This window comes from Poecile atricapillus, chromosome Z (genome assembly GCF_030490865.1).
Source record: "Poecile atricapillus isolate bPoeAtr1 chromosome Z, bPoeAtr1.hap1, whole genome shotgun sequence".
NCBI classification, from domain to species: Eukaryota; Metazoa; Chordata; class Aves; order Passeriformes; family Paridae; genus Poecile; species Poecile atricapillus.
This window is the reverse complement of record NC_081289.1, coordinates 144,674,986-144,690,291: the sequence shown is the minus strand read 5'-3', so window position 1 is coordinate 144,690,291 and position 15,306 is coordinate 144,674,986. Positions and strand designations below refer to the sequence as shown.

Here is a 15,306-nt window from a genome sequence, read left to right as displayed (position 1 = left end):
ATCAACACCTGGCTGGCACCTGGAAATCAACAGCTACTCAGGCCCTCCACTGGCCTTAGTGGAAAAGTCAAAAAGTTAGATATGAAATTCCCAATAATGTCATCAGCTTTGACAGGCTTATAAAAATATAAACAATCAGGTATTGGATCACCAGTCAGCAGAGTTCTGACTCTGAATGAAAGAAGTGCAATACTTGTACTTAAAAGAGGAAAAAATGAATTTTTTTATTTTCCAAGAGACCACAGGCCAGAAGGAAGCAACCCTAGTGTATGATTTTCACAGAGTGGGGAAAAAAGCAGGCAGGCAATGCAAAATCCCTAAGCATGGCATTTTCTGTCTGCCTGCAAAGCTGCAAACCATGGTGGAACACTGCTGAAGTGTAATAAAGCAGAAGAGACCAGCATGCAAATACTGCAGCAAGCAGCATGCAAATCACACTGACAGAGAGCAGCTGGGAGAGCCGTGGAAACCCTCCAGTTATTCAGCTTAATTTCACGTAATGCCTGGTTTCCAGAAATTAACTCATGAGAATGGGGCTCTCTGATTAATCACAGCTTCTCTAGAGAACAGGAAGGGCTTTGTATACAACACATATGTTGCATTTAAGGGGCTTTCTCATTAAACAGAACATACATACACATTTTGATACTAAAGGGTCATAATCCCCCCCCTTCCAAATTGACAGATAAGAGCATTTTCTTGCTGGCCACTGGGCTCCTTTCTGTATCTCTGTCTGGGTCACTGCATTGACTGCAATAACAGCAAAAAAAGTTTCCTTAAATATCCTCCAAACCCTGGTACAGGGTCAGTGTCAGCTCAATGCCTGCTGCTAGTTCAGTGCCAGTACAAGCAAAATCTTACTTTCATAGAAAGAAAAAGAATAAAAAAAAAAAAAGACAACGTGAAACCAAACCCTGCAGCTCCCCAGGGCTGGCCAAAGGAGTAAAACCCAAGTGCAGTGCCCCCAAACCAGTATCTCCCAACACACAAGTCACCTTCAAAATCTTGGACCTTCTTCATGTAAATCTTCAGCTGCTTCTTCAGCTTCTTTTCATCCTTTTCCAACTTTTCCAGCAATTCTTTAAGATCCTAAAAGACAAAAGATACATTTAGAAGAACTCCCAACCCAAACCCAAGAACAACTTATTTGGGCTGTTAGAGGCTGAAGTCTGGTCTGTGCATCACCAAGGCATGGTGTGAGCATCTCAGTGGAAAAGCAGAACCACCCACAGCATTTAATCCTGGCTGTTAATCACATTTAAACAGTCTTATTTAGATACTGGAGCTGTTGAAAAAAGGCAACAACTCAAGAGGTGCCAACATTCCCTCCAGACCTTGCACACAGATATTTATGATCATCCAGGCCTTTTTGGAGTGGCAGCTGCCTTTCCACACTTCCAATAAAAACAAGTGAGATGAAAGGCCTGTGCTGCCTCTGTGCCTAGCAGAGTAGAGGGGTCCCCAGTGATCTGATTTGGAAGGCAGTGCCACAAAGAAGACAGGCTTAAAAAAGCATTTTAAAAAAATTAAAAATAAAGCACCTATGTAGTCACAAAAGTCATACAGCCATGGGTCATCAGCTCAAAGCCAAGTATGAACACTCCTAAATGCACCAGTGAAATATGCTGATGGATTCTGCAGAACTTAGGAGGGGTAAAAAAGATCCCAGTGCCCTTCCCTCCCTGTTATGCTTCCTATCTCCTTTCTCTCACACTGTTTTTTGCCCTCTTTCTGTGTTTTTAGCACAGCCTCTTACCAGGTTTTCATTGGTCAGACGTGTAATTTCTTGCTGAAGTCCTAACTCCACCTGGACCTCTGGAGAGAGCTGCAGAGTCTGCAGGAATGCCTGCTGCTGCTTCTCCAGCTCCTCTTGCATTAAATCCACCTGGTTTCTCAGAGCTTCCATCTCCTCCTCATGCTCCCTTCTCTGGTCCTGGAGCTGTGCTTCCAGCAGCCTGAGAACAGGACCACACTGATCAGTCTGTGATGCTAGCATGATGGTGGTAATCACCATCTGAGTTTAGATCCTTCAAAATCGGCCAACTTAGGAGATACTCTTAGTCAGCCTCCCTATAAAACTAACAAGAAGCTGTTATTGCCACATTAGTCTGTAATTTGCTATACTGCAGATGAAATACTTTTGAAATGAAGAGATATTAAATCAAAAGCTGGGTTTTTTTTAGACAAATCCCAAAGCACCCTTTTTTCTATAACTGCATTGAACATCCAGATTCCTTTACTTGCAAAAACCAAATACATGGCAAGAAAGCAACACAGATTAACACCCGCAGGCTTTGTTTTCAAGAGCTCAGCTTGAAGGACATTTGTTCCTCTACTCCTTTCCTGTCAAACATAAATTCTCACTGTTGAAAACTACCACTGGCTAAGCCAGAATGCCTTTCTTAAATCCAGTGGAAGAATGATTGATCACTGAGATGTTAACTGCAGACACCTGTGCTGATGGTGATAAACCTGGCAGGTGACAGGGTAATTGATTTTTTAAAGAGTGTTCCCTACCCTCTGCTACATGGAAATCTCCCTACAGCCCACCAGCTCTTGCCAGAAGACTGAAGTGACTCCAGAAGGCATGAGGACTCTGAGACAGGGCCACCAAGCCAGAAACTACAAAGTATAGTCCCAGGGTATACAGGACAATGGCAGCCAAGGGAAGGAATGACCAAAGGGGACAACCAAGCCCCTGCTGCAGCTCACAGATGGTCAGAGCCAGGGGTCACCTCACACCCAGCTCAGAGCCTTCTGACACTGGATGCAAACAGTCATCCTCAAAGATGAGGAGGATTCTGCTGCTGACAGCTTCACACTGACCCAGGACATGCACAGATACAGAGCTGGGCCAGTGGGGAAGAAGCTGCAACCCTCTCTGGTCCACAGGGAAACTGATTGTGATCCACACCTGCGAACCATTTCCCTACAGGAACAACTACACACAGAATTTGTTGTTTTGGCATTTTTCTTTAATAACTTTTATAAAAGAGTGCATGCTTTCAGGGAAGATTTCTGGATGAAAAGTACTAATCATTTCCCCAGGTTGTTTTGTGTGGCTGTTGATTTTGCTGCCTTTAGAAAATTTAACAACACAATTTCTACTCCCACCTTCTAGCACAAGGCAGAAAAGCATGTTTTCCACCTATAGAAACACAGGCAATAATGCAGTCAGCCCCATAATCCTGTCAGGATTTATATTCTTAATAGGCTTGAAAAATACAGACCCACCATGAAATAAGTATTAAGTACTTAATTTTCATTTTATTTCTTCCTACTAGGATTAGTTTGGATAATCCATGAGATGCCCTCAGAAGAACATGCTCCTTCTATGAACCTGGGTTCCTACTTTCCTTGGAAAAAGACATGAAATAATCTCAGTTATCTCCTCCTGTTACTGCTTGGTTTCACTCTGATACCTCTCGATGTAACCACTTCAGACTACTCTATACACAATATTTAAATTTTTCATCTCTTTAATGTCCTTAAAGCTTTAGTAAAAACCATACATATTGGAGCCCCATAACCACCAAGCACAAGGGTGATGCAGGACAAGAATCCAGGAGGGATATTTGTATTTGCCCAACAGAGCAGGACCTGGGGAGAGCTGTGGAATGATGGCACTCTGCATCCACCACGTGCTTTTCTCACCCACAGACAACACATGGATGGGAGCACAAAATCCCCAGGATCATGCAAAGGTGACAGCACTGGGATAGAAGGCCCTCCCTTTCCAACAGGTCAAGGACTGGGAGAAAACATTTCTGCAAGGTGCCACATTTTAGTGCAATTTGGGAAAAAAAAAAAAAAAAAATGTGAGGGGTATTTTGTCTTCTTGGAGATCCCAGCTTCCCACCCCCTTCATCACCCAATTTCCCATTTATGTCACATAATCCTTACTGGATCACAGCTCAGGCATTAGTAGCAACAGCCACCACCAGCAATGGCCAACTGGAACCATGACTCTCTGAAAATTACAGGAGGGTCTCACTTCCTGCAGTTTGGAAACCCTACCTCCAGAGAGGACAGTGGGCCCTGCCCAGGAGCACAGGGCAACAGCAGAGCAAGAGAAAGAAACAAGAGGGCAAGGAGAAGGGAGAAGCAGCAGTGCGGAAAAAGAGAAAGTGTTTGACCTGGCAACTTGCTTTAAACCTTGATAAGCCAAGCCGAGCTCTCCGTCTTCGTTGAGATACCCCCAGTCCTCAGTCTTGCTAGAAATAAAGGACAGAAAAAGGAAACAAGAGGACAGAGAAAGACAAAAGGTCAATTGAAAGAGAAGGGGAAAAGGTGCAGAACCCTTATTTACTTCATTCAGTATTATTTTTCAGACCACACTTTCATTGCACTGCATTTCTTTTTCCACCACAGGGAAGGAGAGCCCTACCCTGGTTGTGCCCTGTATGACATTTTAGTTTTTTTTTCCTCCATCTCTTTCCCACTGCAGCAACTCCTGCTCATCTAAAATAAATTCTACTCCTTCTACTTCAGCCAAGGGTTTCCTCAGCATTTGAGACAAACACATCTTTCCTCAGAGCAATCTTTTGTCCAAATACCACATGTATCCACACAAGATCAATCTCCTCTGTATACATCCAGGCAGAATAATGGCCAAAAAAGTCTCATCTCACTTTAATACTTTTAGCAGATTGGGTTTTTTTAATACTTTTAGCAGATTGTTTTGGGTTTTTTTACAAGTTATATGAGGTAAGACGATGATTTATGTTCTTTAATGAGGTGCTGAACACATTACAAATGAGTGATGTAAGCTGATCAACTTGACCAGAAACACTTGTAACATCAAGATTTTACATGGCTTTGATGTCAGTTAGAAAAGAGTGTTTGTTTTAAGCAATAACAATTTAAAAAGTAAGCAAGGAAAACATCGAACTTAATATATCATTATATTTTAAAAAAACCACAAACAACCAATCAAAACACAAAAAGCAGAAAGCCAACACACATTTTGAAAAGAGCTGTAGCAGATGCCATTCCCTGGCAAGGATATCTCTGCATATTTCAGTGGAAAAGCACAACACACAAACATTCAGGAGCAAATTTTCACAGGAGTAAAGTAGTGAGAAATGTGGTGTTGCAGCACTGCTTTGAAAGGGCTCTGGAGGTGGCTCACTGCCACAGACAGCTCGTGCATCCTTCCCATGCCCCTGCCCGAGAGCACAGCACTTCTCAAAACTAGCAAACATGTCAGGCACTGACATTTGCAAAGTTCATCTGTTAGAGCCACATGTATGAATTTAAATTAAAACCTTGTTGCTATCCCATGTGTAGCAGGTTTCCAAAAGGGTCTGCAGGCTGACAGATACAGGGTCTATACAAATACAGATTTATTGGTCTCATTTGCATGGATTTACTAACAAGTCTTTTTTTTCTGGTTCATCTAATCTTAGGAGGACATGTCCTCAGGCACTGAAAGCCAACAGAAAATGCAAGGAGGATGCCCACTATTTATTGCACATCAGAAACCTGTGACATCTCACATGATGAGCAGCATTTTTAAGAGATAGCCTCCTTGGAAAAACAGCTTTTCTTCCTTTTTTAATCACAGGCATTGAAGTAAATGAGGAGAGCAGCTCAAGAAAATGCCATTATAAGAATAATACATAAAAATGCTGATTTAAGGTAAACCTGCACTAGGAAATAAGCATTCAGTCCATCTCCATCAACACAGCACTGACTCAGAAATCACTGCGCTCCCCCTTCTCTCAGAAGTTCATTCTGACCAAGACATAAAAAGGGCTCCTTTCAATGTAATTAGAGTAACTGGCAGCTGAAACATAATTTCATAAAATGCTGGGTAAATCCTATTCTCAAATAAAGCTGGAGAGAAGTTGAAAGGGCTGGTTCACAAAGCCGTGTTTCCCCTTTATCCTGATCTTGGAGGCACATGTCTGGGGAGCAGCCGGGACCTGCAGTCAGCAAACTGTTCTCATGAAAACCAAAAAATTCCTGCCCAAACACCTCCCTGCGCTGTGAAAATAGCTTAAAGGAGGTGTGGGTACCCCAAACCTGGAGATGCTAATTTCAGTGTCTCCAGCAAATTATCCTCCCTTCATAAAGAAGGAGCATTTCACCTTCAGCCACAGATATACCTTTTTTAGTCAAAAGGAAAAAATAATGTGCATTCCAGACTAGATCTGTGGCAGAGTGGGAAGATATCCACTGGAGAGGGGGAAACAGATATGATATGATGTCCACATCATGGTCTCTCCCAGCTGCAAAAGCATCCCTCATGTGAAGCCAGCATCACATTGCACATCTGCAGTGGCAGGCGGGATGTGCCCCACAGGAAAAAAAAATACCCATATACACAACAGAAATCACTTGGAAGCTATCAAGGAAGCTAATTTCAAAGACATAGCCTGGTTTACTTTGAGCTGCCAGGTTATTATCTCTTAACACCATCACTCAGTCTCAAACTGGCTCTGCGTTTCCACCAAGATCAAACAGGCTTGAAAGAATGAGCCCAAGAACTGAAACAGGGAACAAAAAGCCTACTAAGTTTTAGATTCATTTATTGAAGCAGAAAATGAGGTAGGAGCTAACTTGATGATTTTCCCCTTAGCAGCTGAAATCCAGCAGAAATTAAAAAAAAAAAAAAAAAAAGGAAAAAAGAAAGAAAAAACTGAGTTTAATGCATTTATAAAGAAAAGACTGTTTTCAGTTCAGACTTGCCCTTGACCTGGAATCAAAGGGCTTTCCTCTGAAAGCTTTGTGGAGAGAGAACTGTAACATGGGCAGGGTTAGCAGCACCTGGCACAGTTCTTCCTGGTTTCCTCCTGCTGTATATAGAAGTGCTGCATTATATATAGACATGGAGAGAACAGAAGGTTGATCTCCCACCAAAATAAAGCCATGCTGTCCTCAGCCTAAATAACTAAGACATGATGACTTGAAGCTAGGAGCAACTCCTGGGTGGAGCAAGGTTTTACCACATCCGTCAGCCTGGGCTGGTGAAGAACCTCCACCTGGTCAAAGAGCACCCCAGACTGGGAGGCAAAGAGCAGGTGACACCCCTGAAGGACTGGGCCATCCAGAGGGACCTGGATAAGCCCAAGCAGCGGCCCAAGACAACCTCATGAGGTTTAACAAGGCCAAGTGTTGGAGCTGCAGCTGGGTCAGGGCAGCCCCCGGGATCAATCCAGGCTGGGGATGAGCAGAGGGAGCAGCCCTGGGAGAAGGACCTGGGGGTGCTGGGGGGGAGAGCTGGACCTGCCCCAGCCCTGAGCCCCCTGCCCTGGGCTGATCCCCCAGCGTGGGCAGCAGGGGAGGGGGGATTCTGCCCCTGTGCCCCTGTGCTCAGGTGAGACCCCACCTGCAGAGCTGCCCCAGCCCTGGGCAACAACAGCACAAGGACGTGGAGCTGCTGGAGCCAGCCCAGAGGAGGCCACGCAGCTGCTGCCAGGGCTGGAGCCCCTCTGCTCTGGAGCCAGCCTGGGAGAGCTGGGGCTGCTCCCCTGCACAAGAGAAGGCTCCAGGGAGAGCTGAGAGCCCCTGGCAGGGCCTAAAGGGGCTCCAGGAGAGCTGCCCAGGGACTGGGGACAAGGCCTGCAGGGACAGCAGCCAGGCAATGGCTTCCCAGTGCCAGAGGGCAGGCCCAGCTGGGATATTGGGAAGGAATTGCTGGCTGGGAGGGTGGGCAGGCCCTGGCACAGGGTGCCCAGAGCAGCTGGGGCTGGCCCTGGATCCCTGCAGTGTCCAAGGCCAGGCTGGACAGGGCTTGGAGCAGCCTGGGACACTGGAAGGTGTCCCTGTCACGGCAGGGGTGGAACTGGGTGATCTTTAAGGTCCTTCCAACTCAAACCATTCTATGAAAGAGAAATGGGAGTGCTTCTTGCAGAGAAGGTGAGAGAAGAAGTGGCTCTTGTTTATAAATCCCACTTCAGAACTGCAACCCCACCAGAAAAGCTTCCCATTTAAATATTTATTGATTAAGATTAGAAAGGGAAGGCATTTCTGTTTCTCATGCTGACACCCTTGGGTATAGAGCTGTGCAAATACAAATGCAAATCTGTGCTGCGGGAGGGAATGTTAATTTATGTCTACAAACACAATAATCCAGGCTCCCCAAGCATTTGTCTTCATCCATTTTACTGCTATCCACACCAGCCTACAGCTTAAAAAACAACCCAATAAACAGACAACTGCACAGGGAACCTTGTAATGGGGAGGTTGGTGGTGCTTAATGAGCCACTGGATAAATCACTGCAGAAAATCAGGGTGAGAGCATATAAAGCTACTGCTGCTGTATTTCAAGAGCCAAGCTCCAGTCAAGCTTCACATGAGAGGCAGATGAGAGAATAATGACCTGACCCTGGAGACTGCAGATTTCCCCTTCCAAAACTTAAGAGGCCAAAAATTGCCAAGGCCACATGACATGAACTTCTTAAAATTGCAGCTCACCCATGCAATAGCAAGGAAGGAGATTTGTACTCCTGAGGAAAAACAGATCCTGGAAATTTATAGGCCCTGGAGGGATTTAAAATCCACGTGGGTGTGGCACATGGTTTAGTGCTGGCCTTGCCAGTGCTGGGGGAAGAGCTGGACCTCAAGGTATCTTTTTGAACCTAAATGATTCTACAATTCAATTCTTTCTGCAGAAGTCAGTTGTGAAACCAGTGTGTCTGGAGGAGGACTGGAGCCTCCTGGCAGGCTACAGAAGATAATGTGCACCAGTATGGCCAGATACCAATTTATACTGGGGACCAGTGACACCCTTGGGTCAGACACATGTCCTGTGAAAGCAGCAACCCTTATTTTGACTCCTTCACCAACCCCTGAACACAAACTAACTTTCCCTGGTCATGCACACTAGAAAATACAGGGAGAAATTAAAGCTGTGCCAAACAACGGCATTTCACATCTCAATTCACATGGGTATGAGTACCCACAGCTCCAGAAGAATGCTGGAAAGAAGGACAACAAAGGAAAGAAGAGAAAAATGACCAAAACTCACTCCTTGCTGCAGGAAGCACACTGAGCTCCACTGATTTACTGACAAGAATGTGATGTGCAAATTAATCTCATCACCTCTACTGCAGGAGGGGCAGAAATTTCATCAGCAAGTTCACTTCAGGAAAGCAAATATTCAATGGCAAATTGAAAAAAAACCACAAAGACTAGTTGTGATCTAGCCAGACATGATGCTCAGGTGTGAAACCAATGTCACAGGAGTCCTGGACCCCAACAATCCCCACTGTTCCAGGCCTCCCTAGGCCTCCAGACCTGGTGAATGCTGGCAGAACAGCCTGGGAAGAGCCTCAGCTCAGCCATCAGGGTTTTGAGCTCCACTAAATGGGCCTTTCTTCATATTCATACAGGTGTGAATAAAGTCCTCATTAAGTCAGGTCCCAGCATGGAATGTTAACAACCTTCCACAACCACTTTAAAAAGTAGCAAATCATATTGTGCTATTAAAAGCCATTAATCCACAATGGCTGGGTGTTTTTCCTTGCTGAATGGAAATTATTTAGGGAGAAAAAGCTTCAAACATCTGTATTTGTCAAGAGGAAAAAAAAAAAAAAAGATAAACATTCAAGTTCCTTGAAGTAAAATAAAATTTTACTTTTTGTATTATTTGGCTTTTTTATCCATGTATTTTTTTCTTCTTGAAAGACATTGCTTTATTATTTGATATCCTCCTGGGCAGCTGCAAGGACTGATTTAATGCTTGGCAATATCAGCCCATTGTTACTGTCAGGACAGACACATGTTCAAAGTACTAATCCTCATTGAGGTAAACCTGCAATAAAAGTTGTTCCTGATACCCAGTTTGGGTGCAAGAAAATCAATAATATGAGTGAGTGTTTCCAGGGAATATATCATGTTTGTTAGCTCAGTTAACCACAACAGGCTTCTGCCTCTGGGAAAACCAGAAGGGAACTGTGGCGTCCTCCCAACATGGTATGAGATATCTGAAATAAATACAAACACAATCCCAAATCTTAGTCTTGCTGCTTTTTACATACCAGAAGCAAAGTCAAAACTCAGTTTTGCTCACTTCTATGTCTGCTTTTCCACCTGCTCAGTATCTGACTGGAACTAGGTGATCTTAAAGGTCTCTTTTGACCCAAACCATTCCGGGATTCTACAACTCCACAGGGTGTGTGTCTTTGGTTTCACCTTAATGGCCCACCCTTGAGTCCATAACACAATCCAGAGGCTGGCAGCTCTCTAAAACACATTGATTTTGGGGTGGAGCTGTCTCTCAGGCAGAATCCCCCCGGTGTGGAGGGGTCTGTGCCACACTTACCGGTTGGTCTCACATATGCCCTGGTAGGCTTCGATCGCGTCCTCCTGGTCAACGTGCCGGTCACTGTTGGGCCAGCTGGCATTGGGGGAGATGTTCTCCTAAAGTCAACATGCAAAACAGCAACGTGACATCCTGCTTCAAAACTCTCCCTGGCTCTACAAGTTCCTGACACCAAACAACTCTCAACTATTCTATTAAAAGCATCTCTGGAGCATCCACCACACTCCGGAGTTTCTATGAATCCACACACATGCAGCGGGAGAGATAAGAGATGGAAGAAAGATGCAGTGATAAGAGATGGAAGAAGGATGCACTGAACTTGGGAAGAAGATAAGCAGGGTGCTTGGCTTGCTCTGAAATACAAAACACACCAAAACCTTGAGGAATGGTACAACAGCAAATCAATAAAGATTGAGTTTGTGGAAAATGTGACCTTCCATTGCAATCTGCTCTAAATACAAATCCCATCACAGCTGTGTGAGAGACAGGCTCCCTTCTTGCCTGCATGTCACAAGAAACACATTACAGCTGCACCAGCCCAAAGTAAGCAGAATCTGGTCTAGAAATTACTTTACCTCACACCTTTTCCTTGCAAAAGAAGATTATTACTGCAAAACATCACCAGGAATATGCTGAACCACACACATTGGTGCAGGGGTTGGGTGGGCTGGTTTACCTTCCTCAGGAATGGGGGTAAGCACCCCCTGGAAGTACCATGGCACAGATAATCCTGGGCTGTCTGAAATGCCAGGGACTGCATCTCATCCCCAGGCAGGACCTCCTGTACCCCTGCACAACCCTGCACAACCTCCCTGTGCCATTCTGCCCACCAGAGCAGAAATGGCATTGCTCAGGCAGCCAGTGAATCTCCACCAACAGATGGGAAGAAGGAAAAGAAAATCCATTACCCTCTCCTTTACCATGTTTTTCCCAGTCTCCTTCTGCTGGGCTGCCTTCATGATCTGCGACCTGAGGATCAGCACCTCCTCCTTGCGCACCTCCAGCTCCTCGTTGGCCGATTTCAGCTGGTTCAGAAGGAGGTTGTAGCTGTCCTGCACATCGTTGGAGGAGTTGTTCTGTGTGGCAAGGTCTGCTATGGCCTTCCTCAGCTCGTTGAGCTCATTTTTCAGCTTCTTGTTCTCTGACTCCAGCTCTTGCCTCTGGAAAACATCCAGCCATTAAGCAGTTTGGATAAACTGCCCTGTGGTGCCTCTTCACGTTCTGAGATACCTCTAGGGTGACTCAATTATCGATGATTACAGATCAATGCAAGCCAGGATCTGGGTTTTGCTGCCAGCCCAGCTATCTGTGGTTCAGCAAAGGTTTTTGCTTTAGTCAGCAGCCTGTTGCTATTTAGTAACAACACTACAGAGTGACCCAGGGTATTTCTTATTCGTTGAAAATATTTCCAAACACAAAAGCAGGTTGTTAAAGAAGCTAAACATGCTCTTTTCTCCTCCACCTCTTTTCCTTCTGAATCAATAAATCACACAACCCCCACAACATTCAGCTCACCTTTCATATTCCTTAGATCAGCTGGGAGATGCTGATTTGCACAAACCATCATAATGGCAGGTATCCCCCCTAGGTGAATCATGGGTCTGTGAGTTCCCTCTTCTTTTCTCATACACTTTGTAATTCCCTCACTCCAGTGCAGTGTTTATAGCTGGAGCATTTCCTCACCCTGCTGTCTCCTCAGCCACTGGCATTTGACGGGCAGGGCCAACACCGTGCTAGTCTGATGCCAACTGATTCTCCTGAGTAACAACATCTTTGCTGAGACAACTGAAGGGCTTATTTGCTTTTGCATGGCACCAGAAGACAGAAGAACAGAACTCTGGCAGCTCAAACAACCTTCATTTTAGCCTGTCACCACAAAGCTTTGTCTGCAGGTGGCAATGCAACCTTTGGCAGCTCTTTGCCACCACCCAAAACCCACCTGGAGAATCCTTGCTGCGTCAAGAGCAGCTTTGCTGCTGCACACGGTACAGTCACAGAACCATGGAATGGTTTGGGTTGGGAGGGACCTTAAAGCTCATCCATTTCCCACCCCCTGCCATGGGCAGGGACACCTTCCACTGTCCCAGGTTGCTCCTAGCCCTGTCCAACCTGACCTGGAACACTCCCAGGGATCCAGGGACAGATTTTCTGGGAAACCTGTGCCAGAGCCTCACCACCCTCACAGCCAAGACCTTCTTCCCAATATCCCATCTAAATCTACCCACTTCAAGCTTAAAAACCATCACTTCTTGCTGTGGGGCACAGACTGGGTGGGACTCCTGGGGTCCTGCTCACAGCAACCCACCTTTCCTTTGCATGATCCTCCACCTCTGGCTGCTGCATGGTGGCACCCAGGCCTGTTCCCTCCCATCCCCACGCTCCCAGGTACCCCAACATGGCACAAACCAACAGCCCTGCGAGTGAGCTGACAAAGCCTGCTGTCTGATGTGGGATCAGCTCTTTCCTAGGGACCAACCCCCATCCATCTGGATTCTCCAGGGTCTACAACAGCACAAGATCATTCCCTACTGTCACCCACATGCCTCATCTCCCTGCTGCTTACTGCACCTTTCCACAGCTTCCTTTCACAACCCTTATCTCCAGGATATCTGCTTCACTATCAGCTTGGGCTGAGTCAAGCTAATGAATCCAAAAATGGCTGGGGGGGATGGGGGGCAATTTATACAATTTACACAGTGTGTAGCTAGCACAGCTGTGTAAACCCCGTTTCCATAGGAAACGGGTGTTGTAATTATAAATCCTTACAAATTATAAATAGCATGGCTTATCACAGCAGAGGTGTGAACAGAATAGCTGATCTGGCATCTGGGCAGCATGCTCCTAGCTGAACAAACAACATCAGTAATGGGGCATATTCAGGTACTTTATACCATCTGTCATGAAAAAACCAAAAGGATAAGAAATGCCTTAGATCCATCAATTCCTCCACATTAACCACGACAGAGGGAGTATATGAGACATGGGCTTTTCTGTAACTGGTGTTTAAAGCAAGAGCTGGAAGTGTGTGCATGGTGGAAATTGATATCAAACTGGGTTTAACTCTTCCTGCTGCGTGGAGAAGCATCACCCCTCACTGATCATGAAAGCAGTTACTTGCTTTTCTACTAAAATAACTCTTCTGTGGTTATTTGCTGCGTAAAAGCTCTGCTTTCCTTTTTCTTAACCTTCCTCCTCTTCCACCTTGTATCCCTTTCTCCCTCTCTTTTTTTATAGTGGTCAGCCACACTGCTATCTCCAAGGACTGATCATTTCAAGCTCTGCTCTGGTTAGAAACAAAGCCAGGAAGGCCAGGAAAGAAAGTGATAACCAATAACCCTGCTCCAACAGCCCCCTCCATACACTCTTTTCAAAGTTTACATTTAAATTTATTCCCTGTCGCCCTGAGAATCAGACCTTTCCACATTGTTTTCATAATTTCTAGCCACTTTCCCAGGAAAGTAACTATAAACATAGATGTTTGTACATTCCATTAAAGATATGCCTTTTGATGGACGTCTTTCACAGCCAGTGTGGCCAGGAAAGTAGTGACCTGACTATCCAATCCCTGGTCGTTGTCAAAGATCTATAAATACTGAAAAAAACAGAATAAACTTTCTTCTTCTTTCATCACACTTCAGGCTGCGTCTGTTCTTCAAGCTGAATAATTTCATGTCCGACAGTGACAATTCCCTACTCCTTTCTTTGTGGATTTTATGGAGCAGTGTTAAAACACCTTCTGTCCTCAGCTCATACATCCTTTTTGCTTCAGCACATGCCACAGAAGATCAGAAGCTAAAATAAAATGCTATGGATGTGGAAAGAGATTTCTATTGGCAAAGTGAAAATTATCTTTCTTCAGTGTAATCCAGTCATGCTGATTTATTTGACAAAATATCTGACAAATTCTTCTACAAAATTTTACAGTCAGAATGCATTGAACTTGAACCCACACTTGTCCCAACATATGCAGTGTTAAAGAGCTCCAGCAGGGGTACTCAAGCACTAATAGTGACAAAAATAGCTTCAATCTTTAGCAAAGGGCTTACAGAGCACTGCTGGGGGAAGTGTGAGCCTGCCTAAGTCAGAGGTTAGCACTGCCATGCCAGGATTTTGCCCCCTCTGTTCTTTTCTGGCGTTCTGCAGGAAAGGAAAACAAAATCCTCCATGCAGCTCATTTTATGATGAGCTGCCAAGTCTAAGGGATGAAACAAACATGCCAGCTATGCAAGGAGTGAGAAGCTGACTTATGCATAGTGCTCCTGCTTGGAATCCTAGAATGTGTGAGCTAGGAAGGACCTTTAAAGGCCATCTAGTCCAGCTGCAGGCACAGCTTCCACCAGAAGAGGTTGCTCAGAAACATGAAGTCCGAGCAAGGGCTTCTTGGTGTTTTCATTCCCACTGCCACCTTCCCAGCTTGAAAAAACAAGGAAAATGCATTTCTCACTGGCATGCCTAAGGGACATATCTCCCTGTTTTGCATTCCTGGATAATGACTAACCAAACATCTGGCTGGGTGTATTTTGGGACAGCAGCTTCTGAGAAACGTATTTACCCATTACGAAGGACAGGTAACTTCTGCTTGTAAATTCATTTAATTTCACACATTTCTTTTCAGCCTTACAAAACTGAAAAACCAGATGAGCCTCTCTAATGGAGCACTGTTCCTCACTCACTTCCCTCCATCAGAATCTGCATCAACAACAGACACCCCACCAGATGCTAATTCCAAAGGCCAACCCCTGCCATCATGGGTGCTGTGGCAGTAATAATTACAGTAATAATTACACCAAGATACCAAGCTGGAGGACAGCAGACACCTGTGAATTACCAAACCATGTGCTGGCTGCAGACACCAAACCTGCACAACCATCCCGTAACATCCACCACTGGTATTGTCCTCCTTGAGGGGCTGTTAGTGACAAAAATGTCTGAAATGGGACACAAAAGTATGGAATCTTAGAGCAGCAGAAATAGTTTAAGTTGGAAGGGACCTTAAAGCTCATCTTGTCCAAACTGAAATAGATAACGTTTAGATC

At 45.1% G+C, this 15,306-nt stretch overlaps 1 protein-coding gene across 1 annotated transcript in view; it reads right to left on the bottom strand.

Moving 5' to 3' along the window:
• Positions 1-15,306, bottom strand: part of MYO5B (myosin VB) — a 145,804-nt gene that overhangs the window by 12,103 nt on the left and 118,395 nt on the right. Inside the window, exons 28-32 of the mRNA XM_058827205.1 lie at positions 11,191-11,430; positions 10,271-10,368; positions 4,137-4,214; positions 1,757-1,955; positions 996-1,089 (exon numbers count right to left, since the gene is read on the bottom strand). Coding sequence (XP_058683188.1) covers positions 996-1,089; positions 1,757-1,955; positions 4,137-4,214; positions 10,271-10,368; positions 11,191-11,430 — 709 coding nt within the window. The remainder of the gene's footprint in view (positions 1-995; positions 1,090-1,756; positions 1,956-4,136; positions 4,215-10,270; positions 10,369-11,190; positions 11,431-15,306) is intronic.